A 25,093-nucleotide genomic window follows, 5' to 3' on the forward strand; every position below is an offset into this window, starting at 1 on the left:
GCAGTCAGTCATATTACACCATATATGGAGCCCTCGCCAAGACGTTAGACGAAAGAACCACCACTTGGATGGTGGGGGCCCTCCATGGAGATCGCTTATGCGGGGTTATAGTCTTCCAGTTAGGCAGGTTGTGCTGTACAACGCAGCGGAACGCTCCGCTTAACAACTCGAGTCAGGCCTATTAGTCTAGTGACAGGTAGCCTAGTTTCAAGAGGTATATCGGTTTCTTGCATAAAACAGACGCTTCACATGGAATGACTCTTGAGCCAGGGTAACCCAACCTGAATCTGACGCGTCCCAATTGCCCGGCCCGCTTGCTCAGTGACCAGAGCTTGCTAGGATATGACACGGAGTATTGTCAAGCAACTTGATAGGGCGCATTCAAATGGCCGTAGCGAATCCTGGACTGGCATTTACACACGGCCAGTTACAACTTTTTAACGCGTTAGTCTATTCCCGTATGGGATACGGTTGGAATGAGACAGGCATCAATGAATCAAGTTATGATTTTTTGATCACTAAATGTCACCGAGAGTGGGAACGGCTAGCATTCCAGTTCATATGAAAGAGCAACAATGCAGACGTTATCAATGGCTACAGCTTCCGAGAACCCCAAAGTTGTACAATCCTGTACAATGCTATTCTTCTGACAAACCAATACCCAACTCTATGGATTCCAACATTGACTGATACCCATGCTTTTTCTCATTTCAGACCTGAATAAGTGCCTCATTCGAGACTCCTGCCAGGGGGACTGTACACTTGTTACCATTTTCCCCCGCATAGTCAAAGTTTTGATTTTGTTGTTCATTCTCATACAATCCCTGTGCGTCAGCGTGCAGAATCTCTTCAGTTCTGTACAAACTCCAACGACGTTTTCCTCTCAAACACACAAAAAAACCACCCTCGCGGTTTCCATCACTACTGGCACCTATACAAACACAACCATTGTCAACACCACCGTCAGCACCATGCATCTGACGCAAATCAACATGCTGCTTATCACTGCGGTGATAGGTGGCATTACGTACTTTGCTTTTTCATTGTATAAAGCTCGCAGCTTCTTTCGTCGCTTACAGAACGATGGCATCCCTATGCCTCCTCACAATTTCATCTTAGGACATCTCGGTCTGATGATGAGTATCATGATCTCTTTACCGCGCGATGTCATGCCTACGGTTGTGCTGGCCGATCAGGTCAGGCGGCGGTATCCGCATCTCGATAAGGCCTTCTATCTCGACATGTGGCCGTTTACTGGGCCCATGTTGATGGTTATCTCACCAGACCTTATGCGCCAAGCAACACAAGGAGAGAACTCTCTGCCAAAAGTTGCATTCCTGAAGAATTATATCAAGCCATTAAGCGGCGGACACGACCTTGTTAGCATGGAAGGAGACGAGTGGAAGCGCTGGCGAGACGTGTTTCGTCCGGCTTTTGGTCGCGCAACAGAACTCGTCCCTAACCTTGTCGAAAGCATTTGCGTCTTCCGGGACCAGCTCGTAGGCCGAGCAAAGACGCAGGGTGGCGTGTTCCAATTGCATCATTCTGCTCTTATGCTGGCCATGGACATGTCTGGCAAGGCGATTTGGAACCACAACATGGACAGCCAGAAATCCTACAACGATATGGCCGATGCGATTGTATCACAGTTGCGGTGGCTTTTGGTCGATGGATTCATGCCTTTCGCAAGCCTGAACTTTATTCGACCGCTGGTGCACATGTATAACGGCTTTAGGATGGAAAGATACATCGCCGGTCTACAACAAAAGAACAGGAGCAGCAACAATGAAGATGATTGTATCATCAACAGGGCTATATCCAAAGTCAATAACCGCTATACCGACACAAAAGCTACAGTCGATCCATACGCTGAACTCGGTGGGAAAGATCACTTCGACCGGGTTATTAGAAGCCAGATGCGATTCCTACTCCTCGCTGGCTACGACACAACGGGCTCAACAATTACATATGTTTTACACATTCTATCAAAACACCCCGAAGTCCTTGCCAAGGTGCGCGAGGAACACAATCGAGTGTTGGGATCAGATGTCTCTTGTGCGGCTCAGCAGCTCAAAAGGAATCCGCATCTCGTAAACAATGTCCCATATACCATGGCCGTCATTAAAGAAACACTTCGACTTTATCCACCTACGTCCACCTTGAGAAATGGAAAGCCGGGCTTCTATCTCTATGATCGCGACAGTACAGGGTCTATGACCAAATATCCTACCGAAGGGTGCATCGTTTTCGGAAATCATCACGGTCTTCATCATAATCCTCGCTACTGGAAAGAGCCAGACACATTTCTCCCTGAACGCTTTCTAACAGACCCAAGTGACCCATCAGGGTTGCATCCACTTCCAGACACCTGGCGTCCTGTATGTCCTTCCAACTCTGATACATCGATGATGCAGTCTGACTAACATCGTGCTCAATAGTTTGAAAAGGGCCCTAGAGCTTGCATGGGCTCAGAGTTGGCCATGGTCGAAATCAAAGCTGTTATCATGCTAGTGGCGCGCGAGTTTGATTTTACACCTGCATACGAAGAATTGGAGGCCATCCAATCAAAAACGGCCAAAGGAGAAGCAAAGATCGGCTTGGGTGTTTTACTACCAGGCAAGGCACCAAAACATGTAAACGGTGATAGAGTATATCAAACCACAGGAGGGGGAGGAAGCCACCCAGCTGATGGGTATCCGTCTCGAGTTAGGTTTGCATTATGAAGTTATTCAGTTGTCAATATACTATCATCCATTTGGGTTCCATGAACAGCCACGATTTCTTCCCCACTGTCCACTTAATTAGGATTAATGAATCAGCTTCACGTGATATAAAAGCATGAGGATCGAAGGTTTAATGATAGATGACTTCAATATACTGAGGGCTAGATAGCCAGATACTGTTAGGCCTGGGAAGGATCTCAACACTAGTTTTCATAGAAGGTTTCAGTGAAACCATCAAAAATGGGTAATGACCGCCTGCCGAGGAATCAACCCTCCGTATCAAAAATACGGTCTTGGCGGTCTAAGATGCACAGATAGATGATAGATACTAGAGCGGCATGTTGTTTAGTCCTAAGATAGGAAGGTGTTTGTATCAACGCGTATTTTTGATTTATGTCCATTATCGTTCATGATCGCCTGTCCATAACCATGCCGAAGCGACGATTTTTTCTTGGCAAACTTTAGCCCACTCTTGGCCTATATACGGGTCTACGATCTGACACCGGCCTGGGTTGTGATACCAATTCTCCGGTAGCTTGGTGGGGGGGCTTCCCCACAAGCATTGGCGCCTGCGCCTGCCGGCCGGCAGGGGGTGTTTTGGGGGACTATCCCTGTGCTGGTTTTCCGGTGTTGATATCGCTATAACGGGGGATATCTAATCCAACACCATATTCCACGTCGTTGTGCCTTGGTTGTCAGCTTCTTTGGCGGCGATATCTTTACCACAACCACTTTCTAATTGGAATTGACTCACGACAATTCTAGCTCTTTGATTCAGACGTTTTATCTTACTCTTTAAGCATATTCTCTTGCGGTGCTCACCATGGATACCGCAATTGGCCAAGAGGCCATCACCATGGTTATGGCCAACAGCACAACAGCTTTTTCAAAGGAATGGAATGAAGGGTATTCGTACTACATCGCAGTGTCAGTTTTAATTGCCACCATATCAATTCTGTCTTTCTTCAAAAGTTCGTCCAAGTCAACCCCCTTACCATGGGTAAACCGACCTGGCTATTTAGATCTTTTTCACATGAAGGCAAAGTACAGATTCCTCATGGGTGCAAGAGATATGGTGCTACAAGGCTTTGAAAAATTCCGCGACAGTCCAGGATTCCGAATGGTTGCAGACGGTGGCGAGATCGTCATGTTGGCACCTAAATATGCAGCTGAATTGAAAAACGACCACCGAGTTGATTTTGTAAAGTTATTCCTGCAGGTAACCATCCGAGATTCTAAGATGCGAAAAGATGAAGGGCCTCGACTGATAGCGGAGTGGTAGGATTTCCACGAAGGCATCCCTGGATTTGACTTTACACAACAAGGTGCCCGAGACGCCAAAATCTTGCGAGAGGTTACAAAGAGCCAATTAACACACCATTTAAGTAGGTGTTTCGAGAATGTCTTCAGCTTGGGATATTTTTCTAATTTAGTCACTCACTACCAGGCAAAATTACAGATTCACTTTCATCAGAATGTGTAGCGTCTATGCAGCAAATATTTACAGACGATGAGGGTACGTAGTGTGATTTGAATAGTCACCATTGACCAAAGAAGTCAAGCTAGAGAGTTGCACTAATATGAAATAACAGAATTTCATGAGGTTGAACTAAGATCTTCGCTCTTGAACATGATTTCTCGGATATCGTCAAAAGCGTTCCTTGGGGGGGACCCGTTATATCAAAACGAGGAATGGCTCAAGATAACTACCACATATGCTGGCACGGTGAACCGCGCAGCAGTGATGCTTCGACTCTGGCCACGTTACATGCGCCCTCTGGTACATTGGATTCTACCATCTTGCCGCGAAGCACGAACACAGGTTCGCCTAGCCCGCCGACTATTTGAGCCGATGCTTGAGCGTAGGAGACGTGCAAAGGCAGAAGATCCAAATGTTCAGTTCGACGACACCGTTGAGTGGGCCGAAAAAGCCGCCAAAGGAATGCCTTATGATGCCTCCGCTGTTCAGCTACTTTTCTCGATGGCTGCAATGCACACAACAACAGACCTTCTGACTCAAATCATACTTGATCTTGCAGCTCACCCGGAGATTCTGAGTCCACTTCGCAAGGAGATAGAGACAGTCTTGGATGAAGAGGGTGGCTGGACCAAGATGGCCTTACACAAGATGAAGTTACTTGACAGCGTTTTGAAAGAATGCCAGCGGATGAAGCCGGCAGCAATTAGCGGCCTTCGCGGGATTCTTAACGCAGACGTAACAATGTCGGACGGACTTCATCTGACCAAAGGCACATCTATAGCAGTTTCGTCGCATCTTCATTGGGACGAAAATGTCTATAAGAACCCAAGTAAGTGGGATGGATGGCGCTTTTACAACCTTCGCCAAGAACCAGGTATGGAACACCGATCACAACTTGTGTCATCAACTTCGCCCGAACATATGGGTTTCGGTATTGGAACACACGCGTGCCCGGGCCGGTTCTTCGGAGCTCACGAAGTCAAAGTTGCGCTGTGCCACTTTCTCTTGAAATATGACTGGAAGCTGGCCGAGGGATCCGTACCTCAAACGCGAACTTTCATGTGGTCGCTTGTTGCTGATCCTAAGGCAAGGATTATGATCAAGAGACGATAATTAAAGAATCAGGATATATGCAGATTCTTAAACGAAGTGTATGGAATTACACTGGATTATGAAGAAGAACTGAGGTGATTCAAAATGCTGTCTCTCTCTGCATCTTTCCATTAAAAAAGACCAACACGCTCTTGTCTAAGCATGTCGACTTTGCATTTTTTGCAAAGCTTTTCTTCATCAGAATGCATAGTTTTCATTAATAAAGACTCTAAAGGATGGAAAATCAAATAGTAAAGGGATCTTCATGTGCAGATAGTACTATGTAGAGTAGACTGTTAACAAAAGCTTCGTGTTTTGGTATGCACTACAAAAATCAACTGTCTAAGTTTTGAATGCGAGAAAGTCAATAGGGAACGCTAGAGTAACACGTTGACTGTCAACAATTGAGCAGATATCTACGGGATAATGAAATCTAAGTAATTGCCATTTGAATACAGCAATCTAATCCATGCTTAAACTTAACCAGCTAGTAGTCCACAGGAAATCTTGCGCGAAGGCGCTCGCCATACTTGTAAAACAGAAATGGAACAGGGATAAATGCCAATCCAATAAACGCCAGCAAACTGTTACCCCAGCCTAGGCCCAGCCCCTTATACAATCCTGGACCTGCAAGAGGTAGGAATGCGCCAAAAAGGCTTCTCATAAATGTGTTTGCAGCCAAAGCCGATGCTGAGGCTTCTGCTCCGAAAGCGTCCACGAGGTAGATTTGGGACGGCATAAGAATGATGAAAGAACCAAATCCAATCACGAATGTGCCTAATACAGGCACAATCCAATGGGTGTTCGCATTGGCACTCCAGCCATACCAAAAGAATCCAATGGACACGACCGGTGACATCCAGACGGACAATAAAAGGCGAATTTCAGGCCTTGCAGGGGCTCCTGTGGCCTTGGTCTTCTTCATCTGCTTATCGCTTACTGCGCCGACAAGTCCAACACCGAATATCATGCCGATCGCAATTCCGAGATAGGCAAGTCCAGCAAGGCTAGGACCCCAGCCGTACTTTGTCTGAAAAACGGAAGGGAAAGTCGTGTATAGAAGATAGGTAAGTCCAAACATGAGTGCGCAGTATAGAGACAAGAGTAGAATGATGGGCGAGAAGAGTAGCATCTTTGTAGGTCGTACAACTGCACGGCCGAGAAGTTGCCATCGTGTTATGTCTTTGGTCGTTCGAGCTCGGAGTTGGTCGTTACCAGTTTGCTTGCGCAGGAAGGCAGCTTTTCGTTCTAATAGGACAGGCTCGAAGGTTTCGCGCATGACAAATACTCCGATAAGGGACACAACTGCAGCCTTGAATATTCTGTTAGAATCAATTCTGAATGTTCATCAGAGGGCCCGGGGTAATACCAATATGAAGATCAACCAGAACGTCCAGCGCCAACCGCTGTATTGAGTGAGAAAACCACCCAAAACTGGCCCAATAACCTGGTTGAAAGTCAGATAAAAGAGGTTGAAACTGTTGAAAAAACTTCCTCATGCATTACTCACCGGACCTAGTAGAGGACCAAGGCTGAAGAGGGCCATTGCCTTGCCGCGCTCATCGGCGCTATACATATCTGCGATTGTCCCACCTCCAACGGCCATTGGAGCTGCACCGGCACAACCAGCAAGAAATCGAAAGCCGAGAAACATCGAAGTATTGGTACTTAGAGCGCATCCGACAGTGAAGAGTTCATATGTCAAGTTACACATGTGATAGACACCAAGTCGGCCGTATATCTCGGACAATGGTGCAATAAGAAAAGGTCCGACACAGTATCCAAGGACATAGATCGAGACAGTCAGTGATGAGACCATTGGACTGGTAACCCCGAATTCTTTAACCAAATACTGAGCACCAGGAGCAAACATGACTGCAGCCAGGTTGCTATTTTCATATAAGTCAATGAGAATTGTCTCCAGTATTCAAGAGCTTACTCACGAGTAAAGCGTGAAAGAGCTAACAAGAAGCACATGAGCAAGCTTAGTTCGGGAACTCCATTTTTGAGGATTCAAGACGTCATCAGGTCCCTCCCAATCAATGACAAAAGGGTCATCTTTGACTTTCTCCAAGCTAAGATTACTTCCAGAACCCATAGAGACATGACGGTCCTCGTATGGAGAACTGCTTTGTTGTGACGTGCCTTTCGAGTTTTGCGATGGCATATTGAAATCTTAAAGATGAATGTTGGAAACGGTAACTTTGAAGGAGAAGTTGAGTGTAGAATGACACAAGTGGAACAAATGCTGTGAGGAGAATAACGAAGATATGAAGTTCTTCAGATACTTTACATGCAGTCTCACCTAAATTCCAAGCGCTGATTCTCGTTTCCTCTGACCCATCATTCAAAGTCTAGCAAGCCCTGTCAATCCTAAACCTTCTACGTGGTGGTTATGAGGCAGAATTCCATCTGCCATAAATAGCCACATTTCGCTACCCCGACACTCAGAATATGCATCTAATGAATATGCTAATATTCTGGGAAACCACGGCGATTCAGTTGGTGCATATCTGCACTGCCTACTAGAAACGTCAAAAGTCGCCGTATGAACAAGGCGTATCGATTCGGGAAACCCAGTGCTCAGGTTTGCTGGTAGGATGTGACGTCTCAGGCATACCCACCCGTACCCGGATGTTTCTGCATAGTACCCACCGCCTTGCTTTTGCCAACTTTGACCCAAAGCCAAGGGGCCTAATGAAAACGCACCGGCTCCGGCGCTCCACAGGCATAAACAATCAGACTTGACCATACTGTCAGATTAACCGCCAAGTAATACCTCGAAAGCGAGAAAAGTACCTAAACAGGGTCTTGTGTTACATGGACGAGGATCATGCGACAATGCTGAAGTCTGCCGTACCCATTACTGCCACATATAGCTAGATGCGGTGGCGCTGATGAGGCTACTTGCCATCGTGTTCTCCTCTTTGTAATCAATTAACAGCTGTAAATCAACCATTTGCACCTCTCCTCGTCATTCATCATGTCTCAAGTCAAAGACATCTTTCTATCCGCCTTGAGTGAGCGGGGCGCACTGCTGGTCATTATTGCAGTTATCTTCTCTGCCACATACATTTACCCTCGCTTGCGTATACGAAAAAAAATCAGCCAAATCCCTCTCATGGGAGAGGAAATTGGAGGTTACTACAAACGGCGAAACGAGTTCTTGAGGGACCCTATGAGATTCTACTGGGATGGATATCAAAAATGCAAGAACAAAGCTTTTCGAGTCACACACTATGAAGGTATTGATTGTTCTGCGAGGCACCGGATCGGACCCAATTAACAAAGTACCTTTACCTAGGTGAACGAATTGTTTTGCCAGGAAATGCACTGGATGAGCTCTGGAATATGTCTGAGGCTGTCCTCAATAAAAATAAAGCATATGATCAAGTAAGTCTTAACTTCATAAAGTAAAGCATGTCAAGACCTCTTGCTAAATATCGTCATCATTTGAAGAGGGTACTCAGACAGTACACAGGTCTGCCTTCCGGCAACCCCTTCCTGGTGCACTGCATCCGCTCAGACCTAACTAGAAACCTAAGTAAGTACCATCAACTTTCAATTTGTTTGCTTTCCCTCATGCTAATCGGCAAAAGAACGCATCAACCAGCATCTTGTCTCTGAAGTTGAAAGAACAGTTGATGAGATCATCGGAACCTGCAATGACTGGACTTCACATCCAATTTATCGGACATCTCTTCGCATCGTTGCTATCGTCTCTGGATCTGTTTATGTTGGCCCAGAAGTGTGCCGTGACGAACAGTTCATCCATGATAGCAGTGAGTCTCTACACTACCAATCTTATCGAGCACCAAACTAATATCATAACTATAGTACATTTCACTGAAAATGTTTTGGCTTCTGTGCACATGCTTCAGATGTACCCAGGATGGATGCGTCCGGTGGCTCGCTTCTTTAAACGCGAACGTACTCAGCTCGCCAAATCATGGAACCATTTGAAAGCTTCCAAAAGACTTGTTGTGCCAATTATTGAGCAACGACGTAAAGAGGTTGAAGCTGGCCATGCCTCATACGACGACATGCTAGCCTGGATGATGGCGAAACAGGACGCATGGAAACAAACAGATGACGATTTGGCTGGCTCAATGGTACAACTTGGTGTCGCTTCAACTCACAACACATCTTCTACGATTGCTCAAACTCTATACCAATTGGCCATTCGCCCAGAACTGGTGAAAGAGCTGCGAGAGGAGGCCCGCAGCGTCTGCGAGCAATTTGACGGAAAATTAAGTCCGAGCGCATTGCACGAACTAAAGCTGCTCGACAGCGTCATGAAAGAAGCACAGAGGCTGAACCCCACGACGCCTTCACACTTTCACCGTTATGTCGAGAAAGACATTACTTTGAAGGATGGAACATTTATCCCCGAGGGTATCACTGTTGAAGCGATATTCGCGCCCCCTCTCTTCGATCCGGTCCTTTTCCCCGACCCGCAAAAATTTGATCCATATCGATTTCTCAAGCTTCGCAGCGGAGAGACCCCAGACCCCAACCATTACAAGAACAAGGAGCAATACACTTTCAGCCATGCGACGAAGGAGAACCTGGCTTGGGGTTATGGCTCCCACGTGTGCCCTGGCCGCTACTTTGCTAACAACGAGATCAAACTGATCCTTGCTCGCATGCTCTTGCGTTATGATATCCGGATGCCGGGTGGAGTGAATGAGGTGATGAAGCCCCAGAGAGCTGGAATGGGCTGGACACCTGACTTGAGAAAGCCAATTGAATTCAGGGCTATAGGCCGGGAATAGTGATGATGCGCGGTCTATGTTGCTAAAAGTTCTCTTGCTTTATATTAAGATTGATTGTTAAATCGAGAGCATTTCGGAGGGCAAGAATGCATTGTATTTCTGAGCGTTTAGGTCTCGAGCGCATGCCGCAATTGCTTAGCAATAAAGTGCCAATTCTTTCCTTCCTCAATTTGTCGTGATGCCAGGGATCACTATACATCTTGCGATTTTCAGAAATTTGTATTGTATTTTGCCAAATTTCCAAGTGCATCCTGCTCCATAGTAAGAACATGAAGACATAACATAGAGCAATCCCCGTGTGTACCATCTTTGCCCAAGATATCGCTAGTCCTGCCAGATGACAGAGCTTATAATAATGTCCTTGTAACTGACTGTGAGTTACTGTAGGCTTTCTGTGCTCAAAGACACATCGTATGAACCGTAACGTGTAAGGTTTTGAGTGAAATTTTAAACTGACGTGAGACGCAGGGTTTAGGATTATTCCGTGGATGAGGGTGGTGACACCATACCTTGCAACATATAGGTGCCAGACCATAAGAGCACAGGCCGGCTTTCCCAAGAGTCTTAATGTGTCAGAGAAAGAAGATTTGGCAATGCCTGGTTAAGCATCCGACGGCTACCGTTCATCATACTCGATCAAGGCCAGGCTGGAGCTTTGCGGGTATATCCGTTTGGACTTGCAGGATTGGAATCCACAGGGAGCACCCTCCTGACACGCTCGAAATGGTCATGTTGCATATCTTTAGGATCTAATATGGGTAACATTGGGTCTCGTTTCTGTATCAGAGCAATTTGAGGCAACACGGAGACTTGGCAGCTCCCCGCCGGTCACCTTGTGAGATGCATGATAACTTAGTAAAGTAGATCGACCGGGTGGAAGGTTGAGCGAGCTGGCTTTGTTTGGAGCAAAGGCTAATGTACCTTAGTTTGAATGCCAATAACCTTTCTTCTGTTGTTCACATTATCACCGTCATCAACGGAACCCCCTGTTTTTCCAACCCTAGATAAAAGGATAACTAGCCGCTCAGCATCTAGTATTTACTACCAAACACCGATTGAATAAACACCTATTTGCACCCAATTATCGAACGTACATATCCACCTGCCAATCATGTCTCAAATCGTCGAATTAGGGTGGATTCCTGTCAAGCAGGACTACGAAAACTTACCTGCAACTAAAGAGATAAAGGAACTTCACTCTAAAGCCGTAGGCATTACCAACCTTCTGGCCCAATGGGAGAGTGTTCAAGGACCCGGCGGATTGAACGACAGCCCTTGCAAGAGTGTTCATTTAGCCGCAGGTGAAGTCTCCCCATCCGTAACACATCAACATTATGATCAGTTTCGATGCTTTCATCCGAAAAAACACTGCTTCGAAATATTTTACTTACTCTGTCATTAGTCTGGAGTTCCGTTGAAGCTGCAGATGCTGCAAAACAATCTCCCGATGGCCAAGCAATGAGAAGCCTTTGGGGCCAAGTCATCGACATGTCTAGTCCATCAGGTCCAGTTCTACCTTGGACCGGTTACTTCGATCTAAAGGGCGACGACTTTGCTAAAGTTGCGGATGCCAAGGTCGTCCTCCTTACTGGGTGCTACCTCTCCGTCGACGTCGATGCTGGAGCTTTTCAGGAAAAGTGGCAGTCACTTATGCGTGCCCAAGCTAGCTCTGGAGGTGTCACTAAAGGGTATGTCGCAGGCGCACATGGTTGGTCGATTGGCGAGATTGTTCACAAAGGTGAAAAGAAGAAGGTTTTCATGGTTGCGACTGGTTGGGAAAGTGAAGATGATGTGAAGGCCGTCGTTGGTGGAGACAAGAGCGCCAAGTTTGAGGAGGCTTTAAAGGATTTCAATATGCAGCAGCAACAATATGTCTGCAATGGTATGAATAAAGTCAAGTAAAAGAGTATGAGAAGGGGCGATAAGCCTTAAAATCAAATAAAAATAAGTATCATGGCATGCCTTCTTTAAAGTTTACATTGAGCACCTGCCTTACTCAAGGTACAAGAAAATTCATTCTTTCATCCAGTCTCTTGGCTGTCTCTATATGAATCCGTGTCTCTACTGTTATGTGAGGATTTCACAGATGATGACAGAAATGCTATTTCCGAGACATATGCACTTCGGATCTTCCAATGGTATCATTTGGGTGCAATTTTGAAGTTATTACTCTTTTTGTGATTCATTAACTGCAGATCGAAATAAAAATGAAACAAAAACTTGGGAATAGCGCTCTTTTCTCCCATGTTGAAAATCATATTTTTGGTAAGAAGTGACAAACACTGTGTTTCTGAACAAATCACGATACGAACATTCGCAAGCTGGCAATTATAAACAGAGGATCAAGTAAAAAGGACTAACCAACATCAATAAATTCTAGCAACTAATTCATAGGCCTTATCTTGCTGAATGACATGGGGGACGCTTCGGAGGAGTCCGGATACTTAGAGTGCCACGTGATACGTCACATGACCAACCCACCGGTCTCCCAAATTTACCTTTATCGACGCGGCCAAAGCCGTTTAGTTCAAGAAACCGGCATGGGGCACTTAACACAGAACAACCGCCCGTAAGGAAATGAACACCTTCAAACCGCGGTCCCGAGCCGATGCAGGGTGGTTCTCGGTCGGTGTCGCTTCGTCTTTCCCCGATTTAGGGTCGGATGATGGCAACCTCTCGGATCTTCGCTTCTGCAGCACAGATCTCCAGCCGGGATGCAAGGTCTTTCACGCACCCAAAACAAACGGCTCTACGCCGCAGGCCACTGAGGTGCCCATTGGGACAGACGATATCCAGAGTGCCGAAATGGAGGCGGATCTGAAAGACCAGGTCCTTGTGTTCAGGTTCAAAGGAAAGTTTCATGCGATCGACCATGTGAGTCAGTCGCTGTAGGTGTCGAGATTTCTTCAAGCTGACCACCATTGATTTCAGAAATGCCCACATTCGTCATACCCGCTTTCTCAAGGTGTACCTTTTGACATTGAGGATTTTGGTATAGTTCTTAGCGCTGGTATAACGTGCCCGAAGCATAGCTGGTCATTTGACCTTTTCTCGGGAATGTCAGATCGGGCTCGGTATAAACTTGGCGTTTGGGAGGTGCAGCTGCGGGACTTTACAGCATCGGAAGCTTTGATTTCGATAGATGATGTTGCAGAGAAAGAAGTTTGGGTGAGGAGAAAGCAGAGAATTGGTTAGATATCCCTACAAATGTATGATTCCCCTTTTGCGCACTCCGAGCAAACAGACGACAGCACTCGAGTAGACTTGTAAGCTTGGACGTGAAGATTAGTCAAATAACGGACGGCAATGTATCTCAAATATTATGTTACTCGCAAGAGCATTGGTTTGGGACTGATTTTATCCTGCGTGGATTATGAAATGTCTTGAGTTTATTGGGCAAACAATAGTCAAGTTTTGGGAATGAACTTTGAAAAAGTATGGCACTGAAGAAGATGTAAAGGAAAATGTATAGTATTGAAACATGCATTTATGTGGAGAAAAGTCACCGTAGTCATTGCTGGAACTCAGTACCAGAGTGCCTTGTTCCAGAACAGTGCCTTGTCGTTGGCCAGGTCATCTTCGTCCAAGTAGAAGGTGGTGTTGAAGACGATCTGGGTGCCAGCGGTAGAAGAGTTACCGTACTGGGGCCACTCTAGCTTGTCCTCCGTCCACTTGGTGTTGGGGTTTCCAGTGAGAACAAAAGACAGGAGATACTTCTGCATCATGACCTTGAAACTTGTCAGCATGAGCTTATCTAGGTAACCAGATATGATAGCTTACAGCAATGGTAGCATTGACAGAGGAACCGCCACCAGGACCACCGGCGCCGCCGGAAGGGGGCCCGCCAGCACTGGAAGTGGCGGTGGCAGCCGCAGATGCAGATGTGGCCGTGGAGTTGGAGACTTCGCTGCTAGTGGAAGTGGAGCTGGAAAGTGTGTATGTGCTGTACCCTGGAAAGAGTTAGACTACATCGACGTGAGTCGGTTATTATACTTACAGTAATAACTCTGATCAGTGCCGTGGGTGGCAGAGTCAAGAGCAACCAGTCCGTTCCATGTTTGGTTATTCATAGCGTGCGTGAGAGCAAGGTTGTGGGCGGTCAAATCAAAATGCTGCTTCATGTCCGCGAAACGCAGACCAGGCTCGGTATAATCGCTCTCGGGGTATAGTGCAAGGATCTCATCAACGACACTGTCGGTGATAGAAGGGAAGAAGATACGGAGGTATGTGGCGACGTCCTCTGTGGTGTTCACATCGTCGTAGGGACTCGAGTTGGCTTCATGTTGTTCGTGTGTAGCAACAACGGGGCCGGTGAAGTTGAATCGGCCCTGGTAAAGCTGAGCCTCGTCTGTCTCTGGTTAGCTGGCTATGCAGAGATTATTTGTTAGGGGTCATACAAGTATCAGCAATGATGTCGCCGTCAACACGGGGCTGGAACTGATAAGTATAGGCGGATTTGACGGTGGAGGCAGCAGTGTTGAGTGTATCGAAATCAATGCTACGCATGCACTCCAAATTTCCACCAGCGCAACCGGCTTCAGAAGAGACGTTCAGCCAGAATGCCTTTCGGTAGTGTTAGTATTAGCTTCGACATGGAAATAGTAATTGTGCATACCTCGGCGTGCTGGTGGCCAGCACCAGGAACGAAACCTGGCGACATGACATAGGCGCGGTTGTATAGCTGCTCAGCGTGGCCAGCAAATCGCTGCAAATGTGACGTTAGTTTAATCACCTGGCCTAAAGAGCGGTCTAGAACTTACAGTCATCTGGAAGAGTACCTGTGACCCGCCAGCGGAAAAGCCAACGGCGGTAATCTCATCAGGGTTGCCGCCAAAGTTGCTAATGTACTTCTTTGTCCACTTGAAAGCAGCTTCAACATCCCAGATGGCAGTGTTGGAAGTGCCACCCTCGTGCAAGAAGGTGGGTCCATTGGCCAAGCCGGTAAGGCCGAGGCGGTAGTTATAGGCGACGTAAACGAACTCCTTGGATAGATCGAAAAGACCTTCAGGGGTGTTCTCTGATTTGCTGCCGCCTTCAAAGCCGCCGCCGTACGTCCAAACCATAACGGGGAGGTTCTTGCCTTCAGAACCAGCAGGGGCCCAGACGTCGACGTAGAGACAGTCTTCCTCGGAGCTACATGCAACATCGGCCGACGCCAAAGTACCGGTGTTGACTTCCGTCTCTACGGGAGGTTCTTGCGGCTTGGCCCAACGAAGGTCGCCGGTCGGAACGGCGGCGAAACGAATGTTTTGGTACTTGTAATATCCCAAAGACTCATTGCCTGCAGCAGCCGCGACAGTACAGTAGTCAAGAGTTACGGAGGGCATGCTGCCGGTACTTGAGGTTGCAGTAGGGGCTAAGGTCGTAGTCTGAGCCAGAGTTGTCGAGGCTGCCATCAGCAGCGATGAATGTTGGAACTTCATATTAAACACAGGGAGAGTTGCTTGTGGTCGGTTGAAGGTTGTTGTGATCACTCTGCGCTTACAACAAAAGGCCACCACTCATATGATCGCGATGGCACCAAATATATATATTTGATTAATCATGCTTAAGAAGACTCTGTATATAAGAGTCTCCGCATTCATCGGAGAGCACGACGCGTAGTCCCAGCCGCGTAAGGTATCACACCACTAAGCCTCAATGATGAATGTTGTCTTAGTCTTTTTTCAACATTAAGGATCACCTTGGATGCTTTCCCGTACGAGAAGGATAAGTCTTTGATGTTGTATTTAGAAACAATCAGTTCCTGCTATTGGCTCGCATCTGCCCCACAAGGCTTCGTAGCCTGGGATGAACTTGCTCAATAGCTCTTGTTCACGAAGCGGCGGCTGATTTAGCACGGAAAATGCCGTCCTTGTCCGGGGCATCGGAGAAGTGGCCCACAGTTTAAATCACACTTCGCCCCCTGAAAATATTCCAGAAGGTATTTTACATAAGGTAGATATCTCCGGTCTACCAAGAGCGGGAACGTGGGGTTGAAGCGAGAACTCAGGGCGGTATTGGGGCGGAATGATGCTTGCTGCGCCCACCTTCCGTTGATTGTGGGTCAGGTGCGACTGAGCCATCATCGACAATTTCTCGCAGGTCCTGCAAAAGTCGGGGAGTGCCGCTATTGTTTCTTATACTATTTGTAGCGTGTTTCCATTCTTGTCTTTATGGAATCTTGTGTCTGTACACCTTATGAACATCTAGGGTAGCAATTGTTGATCATTCTCAGAATGGCGCTTGTCGTTAAATCAAAGTCTTCTGAGTTTGGACTGTAAACGTATTTCCTATCCCAACTACTACTAATTACCTTATAAAGACAAAATGAACATGAATGTGGCTAGTCTACCCGGGTGCTTTGCATAGGCTCCGCAAGGGATTTGGTGCAGTATTACTCCAAGAATACTGATTGACACGAAAACGTCAGTGTTAAATACAGCTTCGTGCCTGACATCACTATTGACAAACAAGCTTTTATCGTTGAGAGACCCTACTGCTTCTCACTTCTTGGTGCACCAGCTTCAAAGTGTTGCCTACCCAATTCTTCCGTCTCAAGCGTAAGTTCTTCCATCCAGAATGACAGAATAAGTCCAATTCCACCAAATGCTGTCAGGGTGTACCAAATCGACCTCATGCTATCATTGTAAACGGCCTTGATAGCACTTATCACCTCTATTGGCATTGAAGATTCGAGGTCTCTCAAGTATGGTATGAAGCCGACCGCTTCACTTGGATTTTCCAAAGCAGACAAGGCTTCAGGAAGCGGTAGCAATGGAGCAATTTTCTTTCCAAAAATGCTACTGAATATGGTCGATCCCATGGACAGACCAATGAGAGCACCGAACAACCTGAAAGATACCAAAATCCCACTTGCTAGCCCATGATCATCAGCGCTTTCCATGGCGGCCTGAAGCGGAATGCTGGGGAGCGTGAAGAGTGTGCCAATGCCGATGCCAAGGAGGATCTGGAACCCAGCAATCTCGGCAACGGAAGACTCTCTGTCCCAAAGAACACAGAGACCAGTGCCCACTGTGCAAGCGATCCAGCCTAGCCAAATCTCCCAGCGGTATCGTCTTGTGTACTCGACGCCAACCGCTGAAAGACCGGAGAAGGTAACTACCATCGCACACATGGGGAGGACGTTAACAGCGGATCGTAAAGGCGACTGGAGAAGGACTGCCTGGAATTGTAGAGGCACGTATATCAAGATGGCGTACGTAATCATGCCGTGGATGAGGGCCCCGGTGAGCGCGACTTGTGCAGTTCTAGACTGAAAGATTCGATACGGAAAAACAGGTTCGGACGGTTTCGATTCCCAGACGCAGAATGCCAGGATGAAAATGACACCGACAAGGAGCGGTACGATCGTCTTCCATGACGACCAAGGGTACATTGCGCCGGCCCAACTGAGCGGCAGGCAGAACAGAGTGCAGCCGACGGCAAACAGAAGCATGCCAACCATGTCAAGCCTCCCCAACCTAGAACGAAGACTACCGCTAATCGGTTTGAGATCCAGGAAGAAAAAGGCCAAAATGACGGCAACGGCAAGAATGGGTATGTTCATCCAGCCAATCCATCGCCAATCGGAGTATTCACTGAGTAATGCACCGATTATGGGGCCTGCAAGTGTCCCTGCCGCCATTGGTATACTGTGTAGTCCAATCCAGAGTGGCCGTTCTTTCAAAGTCGTGATGTCGGCAGTAATAATCTCGGAAAGGACGTCTAGACCACCTCCGCCTAGACCCTGGATCACGCGCCCAAGAATGACGATGGGCATGGACTTTGCTACGGCAAAGATGATAGATCCAATCAAGAAGAGAATGCACGCCGCATACATGGACATCTTTCGGCCGAGAACGTCAGATGCGCTAGTGTAAATCGGTTGTGTTACGACGACACCGAGCATGAAGGAGATGCTGGCCCAAAAGGCTTCAAGGGTTGTGCCGCCGAGTTGCGATGTGATGGCCTTTAGGATGCCGTGGTCAGCGCGGTTGAGGCCGGGTAAGAATAGCTAGAAACTCACTGGGATAGCAACAGCTAGCATTGTGGCATCAAGCGATACTACCAGAACCATTATGCCGAGAGAGGTGAATGCTACGTAAAATGGAACAGGTTTATTCCAATTTGATTTATATGTCTTCGTGGCAGGCCCCTCCATCACCTGCTGCATCTTGTTCGGAATGTGCTCGACTTGCTTCTCGATATCGGTGACTGTGGAATTAGTCGATACGGCAGTGATGCCATTGTCGCAGTCAGCTTGTGGTGGCATTTTGATAATCGTGCAGGCGGCGAACTGCTGGGGGCCTTTAGTGTTGGCTTTTCAAGTGGCCCAGGGTTCCAGGTGATATGCCTCGTCCGTACCGTTTCAGTCTGAAAGTTGAAGTGACAACGGCCGGCGGGATAGCGCCGAATTATAGAGTCTGAAGGCATAGTGATGTGTCCTAGTTGTGGCGGTATTGCGCGTAGGTGCTCAACCAACGTTCTGTTCTGTACATTCGATGCGGCTCTTTTTCCCTGATGTGGCCACATGTTGTTTGAGCTTTTTGATCCTTTGGTTATGAGCTTAATCTTTTCAGCCACTTCATTTTGACTGGTTAATATGTGCACTTTCAAATCGTTTCGGTTTTGGAGTGCATGCAACTAGCCATTCTCGGAGTCGTGGTCAGAAACTGTGTCAGCTTGGCTTACTGGCTTGACGGTTTTTACCAAAACAGCAACGAAGTTAGCGAATAACATGCAAGGGCGACAAGTTTGGGCATCATGTATTGGTGGCCTGTTTCGTTCACGCCAATTCAGTAACTTGGATTGGAATTTTGCCCACACTAGCACGCTTGGCGACTTGAGCTCTGTGCTCGATTTGGATCACGATTGGTTCACACAATACCACGTCTGTATCCCTTAATCTTGCTACCTAGCCTTACCAACCCACACAACACAAGAAAATCCCCTCATATGACGTGTTTAACTGAGAAGTTAGCCTCCCTGTCATGGCTACAATGTGGATCATGGTGGCGGAGACAACAAGCCGCCTCAACGCTTGTTACAGGAACTGTTTAAGTTCAGTAAACATCTGTCCCACGGACAGCGCCGAGCTGAAATGGACCGGCTGGGGCTACTCTCGGTCCAAGCTCCAGTGCAAGTTCATATTACATACTTAATACAAACAGCATTACTCAACAATTCTTTTTGGCTCATCAGCGACAAAGATAGATAGGATAATGACATCACATAAAATAGGGGTCTTCATGGCGCTGCTCCGGTTGAAAGCTTGGTATGACCCACTATCAGAGGGTAGTGGGGGAAAACCTTAGTCATATTCATCCAAGCGCGCAGTTAAAATACGGTGTCCTAAATAGGATGGCCTAAAGAGAATGACCTAAATAGGATGACACTGTATGAAGCCACAATCCAAAGGATTTGCAATTTCCACTCCTGATATCACATATTACATATCATGAGGTACGCAGGTTTCCATTAATGTAAGAGACGATACGTCCAAGTTCCAGAGTATCCAGACTTTCGAGTCTCTGCCTGATGGCTGTTCCCGTGCTGTCCAGTCCTAGCTATGATTACGGAAACTTTTATACAATAAGATCTCTTTGCTTTCTGGATGCAAATCATGTAGAATGATTTCATAACTACCACCTTTGCGCATCTCCAATTTTCGACGCTTTGTATACCGTTGACTAGAGACATTTGTACTGACTACGTATGTCTGAAGGCTTACTAGGAGGTCCTTTTAACCGTTACCATTGACTAGGGTGACTGTAAAACTTAGCTACATATTATAAGTTTGTAGGATTTTCCTGCTGCTTGTGGTTGCTTCGGAGGCCGCGCGCAGCAGGTTAAGCAATGGCCACCACGCCCTACCAGAGGAGGTCCACTAGGTGGCTAGGGCGTATAAACAGAGTAAGGTAGGTTGCCGCAAGGCTTAAAAAGAGCAATTCCCTCTTCTTAGTAGAAACTTTTCAAGAAAATCGGCATTCTTTTCGCAATATCTTGAACGGCATTAACTTCTCAAGTCAAAATGGCTCAAGATAACAGCAGCGTCGAACAACTTTACCATAAGTTGAGCCCAATTGATGCCGCCATCAACAGAGGAGATCCCATTGGCACAGAGGAGTTTTTAGCGGCCTTGGATTCTTTGACCGCCGTGTTTGGTATGTGATTCTAGGGTCATATGGTGCCATCCTTAGGAAACTAATGGAACTCTCCCAATCAGATACTGCCGGAGTCGACATGTTAGAGGGGGGAAGAAATGATATGGCAGAGAACATTGGTGTAAGTCAAGATTAAATTATTTTGCGAACCTTAGAGCATGTAAATTCCGCATCATAAATGGCCTGCTTACGGATTATGTTTTAGAAACTTCGTAATCGGGCAAGCAGATCCCCAGAAAAGTCGCAGCGTCTGCAAGACATGATCCTGGCAGAGCGTGCCGAAGGACAGCACGATGCAACCGAGGCACTCCTGTGGCTCACCAGGTATACTTCCATTTACGCCCTTTTAACAAGCTACATTTTCACAAAACGAAGAAGCCTAACTTGGTTGATACAGGGGTCTTGAGTTTTTCGTCGCGGCAATGAAGCGAACTTTGGCCAACAGCTCCGAAAAGCTCTCGGATAGCATCATGTCTGGATATAAGGATACCTTAAAAAAGCACCACGGGTTCATAGCTAAGACAGCTATTAAGGTCGGTGTGTCGAAAACCTGTCCTTCCAGAGAGGATCTGTTTGGTAGATTGGGACAGGACAGCAGTTTAACGACGCGTTCACTTCAGGCGTCTGTTGGCTCATTTGAAAAGATTCTTGGAGTGCTGCAGCCTTTCCTTGCTAGGGCGGATGTTAAATTTTAGAACATGCCTTCTACATGAACATTTAAGACTTGTGCTATAGTATGATTATATCTTTTATTAGTTCCACTTCTTCATCATACGAGACCAAAATAGCATTGATTGTGAGTGTTGCCTTTGTAACTGAAATACACTTGACGCCCTCATCCATAATAACAGGGGTTTTATATGCGTCATCTTATCACTCGCATTCATAAAGACGACTGCGTGTAGAATTTTGTTTTCATAGACCATGTGAATTACGTGATTGGTAGTAAGCCTGCCTAGAGTATGATGACACGTGAAAGCCGTAGTAGCGGCAGGCTTTGTGGAAACAAAGACGGCCAGTTCCACCTGCATCAAAGACGATGGCGCTGAAGCCTAGCCAATTACCCTGGATACCTTAGGTTGGGGAAAGAAGTGAAATATTTGTATCTGGAAGGAAGAAAAGGCTTTCAAGCCTTAGGGACACGCCTTCTATTTTGCCGTAACTAGAGTAAGTGGAAGGTCTACCCTTCAGATTTAATCTCCATGTCCCCATCTTCTACCACTCAACACCAAGAGAAAACACCTTTAGACTGCCAACCAGACACGAAGCCCCGATATTCTGTTTGGTTTGAAATATCCTTCAAGACCAATACAGCATACCTTAGCATACCAACACTCTTGCGCTTATGTCGCTCGCAATTTAACTCGCTACGACTGTGGAGATCATGTCTGTTCTCGGCTTTGCCGTCAAGTTGCATCCCGCGGGATCCTCCAAAACCGAACCCGAAACCGACACCGACGCCCAAGCTAGCACTGCGACAATCTACTCCGAAAAGCCGCGCTGGAAGCTCCACGATTCGCCACCCTTCTCATTATCGGAGAAGCAACTGAAAGGTCGTGAGCTTTGTGTAGTGTGCATCAAGGCGGCGCTGGATGAACACGCCTGTCCCGACTGCAAGCTTGCTCGATACTGCTCCGTCAAATGTCAGGATCTAGACTCGTCTACTCACAAACGAATTTGTGCCGGTTTCCGCAACCATCTGTCCGAAGCACGCCCTTCCGAAAACCATTACAGAGCTGTTTTCTTCCCTTGCAACAGCGAAGACCCTGAGTTTGTCTGGCTCAAAGTTTTACTCGATCACGCAACCGGCATTCTTCACTTTGAGACGGACAAAAGTCATGCCCTCGACTATGTGGAACAGCTTGGGCAGCCGAATGTTTGCTGCCTGAACCTCAACAACGAGGACGTTATTGAGAATGCACGGTTCTCACATGGCTTCGACCTTATTGTTTTTAACAAAAACGAAAACAACTCTAGAGACCTTCAATGGTCAAATCGTTGCCTCCTTAGCTTTGGAAAGCCTGGTTTCCTCAGCTGCGTTTTCGGCCCAACTTTTCTCTGGGCATACGACCTCAACACCGACATAGATAACGAAAACGGCGAAAGTTCCAACGGTGATTGGTCTTTGAACAGATGTCGCGATATCGAGCTTCGTGACCTTCGGCATACAATCGACTGCTACGTTCTGAACATTAATAACCCAGCTGTTAGCGACGACTCAATGCTCGGGATAGCACCGTACATTATGCCCGCTCTTAAAATCAATGATCTCGATGACAAGACAATGCAGGCACTTGGCGTAACGCAACAGATGGAAATGACCAAAGCCTGGAGGCCACTTGAGGGTCAAGCTCTTTCGACTTTTCGAGACCTGAACATGTTTTACATCGGCCTACGTTGGTACATTCGCAGTGCCTTGCCTGTTCTGAGAGATCCTCTGCTTGAAGCGCATGGGCGACATGGGGATGTTTTGAACATCTTCAAGTACACTTTTGAATGCAAGGACAAGAGTAATGACTTTGAACACTTGGATACGCCCCGGTATCTCAAGCTTTGTGAGTTTCGTCACACTGCCAGCTTCAATCTTTTTCAGGTCAATGGTGGATTTATTCGTCCGGCCCATGTTCAGGCGGTGATGGGATATTTTAAAATGGCTAAAGCGACTCGAACTGAGCCATCCGAAAAGGGATTTCGCGCGTACTGGGACTGGTTCAAGCGCAGCGAGACAAAGAAAGGCCATTCACTCGACGATGTTCCCTCTCCATACGATCTAGAAGAAGTGGACGACGTCGGTTTCGACATATGGTCTCAGCACCTGGTTTCTATCATCCAGTCTCGGCCGTCTCTAGAAAGCTTTTTGAATACTACCAGAGTCTCTAGAGTCTGACATGGATTTTGGAACCTTAAAACATATTCTTCTCGTTTACCTCCGGTTAAGAGCCCAGGCTAGGGAGTTTATGGGAGAATACATGCAGAGTCGACAATCCTGGTCGCAGACATGACTGTGAATGAAGAACGGCAAAGATTGTGGTTTGTTAAATGTATGACCTACTGGTATTCGTTGCTGTTGTCAACAGAGCGGTGGGAACGTCAAGCTCAAGAAACAGGCAGCAGATGCTCGGAAACAATCACACTTGGTGTTTAGAACTTCCGAGACCCAAATCTCGTATGCCGTAGCATGAAATTGAAGAAAATGACACTTGACTTCTTGTTGTCCAACACTAGGTAATTTTTGATTGCCTATCTAACGATACCTTATATAATGGACGATAGGTTTGAGCTGTTGGATTTTCACACGACCCTTCACCGGAGCTCAGCATGATTCATAACCGTAGAAGTAGCAAGTCTTTCGACGATGGAAAAGGAATCCTAATGGAGCCTAAGGTTTGTGTAACAGAAATCACCATCGGTGGGAAGATTAGGAGCGGTATTTTAAGGCAATTCTGATATGATATTGAAGTGAAGGGGATCAACCTATGACAACCCTAAGTAAATCCTTGTCTAAGTAGCTACCCTTCCCCAGTAAATAACCTTGGTTTAAAGCGACTTGTCGACTACGCGTCAGCAAAGGTTGCACTCCTAACAGATTGCTTAGAGCGATCTGTGCCAGGATTGCAGCTCCAAGCCGGAATGAACTTAGCAGCCGCAGCCACACCGGGAGCAGCCCTCACCGCAAGCCGAGCCAGCAGCCGAGCCACAGTCACGGTTTGCACCACAAGTTCTCCAGGAGCCAAAGCCACCGTTCCAAGCAGTCCAGCACCATCTTCCGGCTCCCTCGCCGCATCTCTTCCAGCAGTACCCGTCCGTGCATCCAAACGAGGGCTCGTTGTCCTTCAAGCAGGCATCAGGTTCCTCCTGGCGTCCGATAAGGTTGCGCTTCGCGTTGGAGGAGCCAGGGCTGACAACAGCACCGCTCGGTCGAACACTGGGGCCCAGAGGGTGCTCCTTGCAGGCGCGGACCATGGCAGGGTCCGCTCCCTTGAGAGCAACCGCCGCGTCGGTGTAGGTCATGACACCAAGGCTGCCGCAGACTGCGGCGGCCTCAGCGGGAGCCACGCCGGCAAGAATAGGGTTGGCGAGGAGGACGGCCGAAGCGATGATGGCAGTGAACTTCATTTTGAAAGTTTCTATGTCCTTGTTAGTATTTTGTCAAACTTGAATCTGGTTTGATGAAGGCCAGTACCGTGGAGTATTGGAACAAGAGTGGTTCTTTGTGTTGGTGGAGTGTGACTTGATTGAATGAGTCTGTGATGGTCTGGTTTTCCGAATTTTCAGATATGGAGGACAGCACCAGTCTTTATACTTGATTGCTCCCCTACTTTCTCATGTCCTCGTTAACATAGCTACAGCTTCCTTTTCCCAATGCTACTAAAGGTTAGGCAAGTATCATTCACACTTGCCGCCAGAAACCTCTCACATGCAGCCAAGACAAGTAGGCTGAATGTTCCATCTCGCCAAGATGTAGGTCAAGCATCCAGGAAAGAATCCATAAGAGGAAAGAGAAAGTATAATTGATATTCTTACTATCTTTGAGTAGGACCTGATGGGAGGTAATAGGCGGAGTGACAAGGGACAGTGATTGAGATGAGCGCTACGCGACTATCAGCTGCATATGCGGAGAGAATGCTGGCTTGGAGCTCAACCTAGTCCCAGAGAAGATTACGAAGAACCTATTCTGTATTTATTTCTCAAGGAAAGTTTAACATACGAATCCTGGATCTATTAAAGGAAAGTGGGAGTTGTCTACATCTTCCATTCGGTTTTGTTCCGCGACAATGGATCCAGTCATTTTACACAGTGAGCAACCAGAGAGAAATACATTGGCACTTCCGAAGAAAGGCTTGGATCAGTAACACATGATTGAGAATGCGATTTTGT

The 25,093-nt window shown here is 47.0% G+C and overlaps 11 protein-coding genes across 11 annotated transcripts; 7 read left to right on the forward strand and 4 right to left on the reverse strand.

Moving 5' to 3' along the window:
- Positions 1-695: 695 nt before the first annotated feature.
- Positions 696-2,723, forward strand: CTRU02_206506 (cytochrome p450 71b25; the record flags this gene model as incomplete). Its single annotated transcript, XM_036730116.1, has 2 exons — positions 696-2,378; positions 2,439-2,723. The coding sequence occupies 2 exons, from the start codon at positions 696-698 to the stop codon at positions 2,721-2,723; spliced, it is 1,968 nt and encodes a 655-aa protein (XP_036578089.1).
- Positions 2,724-3,546: 823 nt separating this feature from the next.
- CTRU02_206507 (cytochrome p450) lies at positions 3,547-5,316 on the forward strand (the record flags this gene model as incomplete). The annotated part of the gene is made up of 4 exons (XM_036730117.1): positions 3,547-3,942; positions 4,006-4,108; positions 4,171-4,239; positions 4,316-5,316. The coding sequence occupies 4 exons, from the start codon at positions 3,547-3,549 to the stop codon at positions 5,314-5,316; spliced, it is 1,569 nt and encodes a 522-aa protein (XP_036578090.1).
- A 466-nt stretch (positions 5,317-5,782) lies between these two features.
- On the reverse strand, positions 5,783-7,462 carry CTRU02_206508 (uncharacterized protein; the record flags this gene model as incomplete). Its single annotated transcript, XM_036730118.1, has 4 exons — positions 5,783-6,607; positions 6,665-6,742; positions 6,806-7,184; positions 7,239-7,462. 4 exons carry the CDS (start codon positions 7,460-7,462, stop codon positions 5,783-5,785), a joined length of 1,506 nt encoding a protein of 501 aa, XP_036578091.1.
- Positions 7,463-8,278: 816 nt separating this feature from the next.
- Positions 8,279-10,070, forward strand: CTRU02_206509 (cytochrome p450; the record flags this gene model as incomplete). The annotated part of the gene is made up of 5 exons (XM_036730119.1): positions 8,279-8,540; positions 8,600-8,688; positions 8,755-8,839; positions 8,895-9,077; positions 9,133-10,070. 5 exons carry the CDS (start codon positions 8,279-8,281, stop codon positions 10,068-10,070), a joined length of 1,557 nt encoding a protein of 518 aa, XP_036578092.1.
- Positions 10,071-11,181: 1,111 nt separating this feature from the next.
- CTRU02_206510 (rieske domain-containing protein) lies at positions 11,182-11,972 on the forward strand (the record flags this gene model as incomplete). Its single annotated transcript, XM_036730120.1, has 2 exons — positions 11,182-11,371; positions 11,473-11,972. 2 exons carry the CDS (start codon positions 11,182-11,184, stop codon positions 11,970-11,972), a joined length of 690 nt encoding a protein of 229 aa, XP_036578093.1.
- Positions 11,973-12,647: 675 nt separating this feature from the next.
- CTRU02_206511 (rieske domain-containing protein) lies at positions 12,648-13,265 on the forward strand (the record flags this gene model as incomplete). Its single annotated transcript, XM_036730121.1, has 2 exons — positions 12,648-12,944; positions 13,002-13,265. The coding sequence occupies 2 exons, from the start codon at positions 12,648-12,650 to the stop codon at positions 13,263-13,265; spliced, it is 561 nt and encodes a 186-aa protein (XP_036578094.1).
- A 329-nt stretch (positions 13,266-13,594) lies between these two features.
- On the reverse strand, positions 13,595-15,493 carry CTRU02_206512 (carboxylesterase family protein; the record flags this gene model as incomplete). The annotated part of the gene is made up of 6 exons (XM_036730122.1): positions 13,595-13,806; positions 13,922-14,020; positions 14,068-14,418; positions 14,468-14,633; positions 14,686-14,775; positions 14,831-15,493. 6 exons carry the CDS (start codon positions 15,491-15,493, stop codon positions 13,595-13,597), a joined length of 1,581 nt encoding a protein of 526 aa, XP_036578095.1.
- Positions 15,494-16,545: 1,052 nt separating this feature from the next.
- CTRU02_206513 (MFS transporter) lies at positions 16,546-18,324 on the reverse strand (the record flags this gene model as incomplete). Its single annotated transcript, XM_036730123.1, has 2 exons — positions 16,546-18,021; positions 18,079-18,324. 2 exons carry the CDS (start codon positions 18,322-18,324, stop codon positions 16,546-16,548), a joined length of 1,722 nt encoding a protein of 573 aa, XP_036578096.1.
- Positions 18,325-20,082: 1,758 nt separating this feature from the next.
- On the forward strand, positions 20,083-20,910 carry CTRU02_206514 (glycolipid transfer protein HET-C2; the record flags this gene model as incomplete). The annotated part of the gene is made up of 4 exons (XM_036730124.1): positions 20,083-20,215; positions 20,278-20,336; positions 20,421-20,539; positions 20,613-20,910. 4 exons carry the CDS (start codon positions 20,083-20,085, stop codon positions 20,908-20,910), a joined length of 609 nt encoding a protein of 202 aa, XP_036578097.1.
- Positions 20,911-22,850: 1,940 nt separating this feature from the next.
- Positions 22,851-23,102, forward strand: CTRU02_206515 (uncharacterized protein; the record flags this gene model as incomplete). The annotated part of the gene is made up of 1 exon (XM_036730125.1): positions 22,851-23,102. One exon carries the CDS (start codon positions 22,851-22,853, stop codon positions 23,100-23,102), a length of 252 nt encoding a protein of 83 aa, XP_036578098.1.
- Positions 23,103-23,851: 749 nt separating this feature from the next.
- CTRU02_206516 (uncharacterized protein) lies at positions 23,852-24,331 on the reverse strand (the record flags this gene model as incomplete). Its single annotated transcript, XM_036730126.1, has 1 exon — positions 23,852-24,331. The coding sequence occupies one exon, from the start codon at positions 24,329-24,331 to the stop codon at positions 23,852-23,854; it is 480 nt and encodes a 159-aa protein (XP_036578099.1).
- Positions 24,332-25,093: the final 762 nt, after the last annotated feature.

This window comes from Colletotrichum truncatum (genome assembly GCF_014235925.2).
Source record: "Colletotrichum truncatum strain CMES1059 chromosome Unknown Contig_0003, whole genome shotgun sequence".
Taxonomy (NCBI): Eukaryota; Fungi; Ascomycota; class Sordariomycetes; order Glomerellales; family Glomerellaceae; genus Colletotrichum; species Colletotrichum truncatum.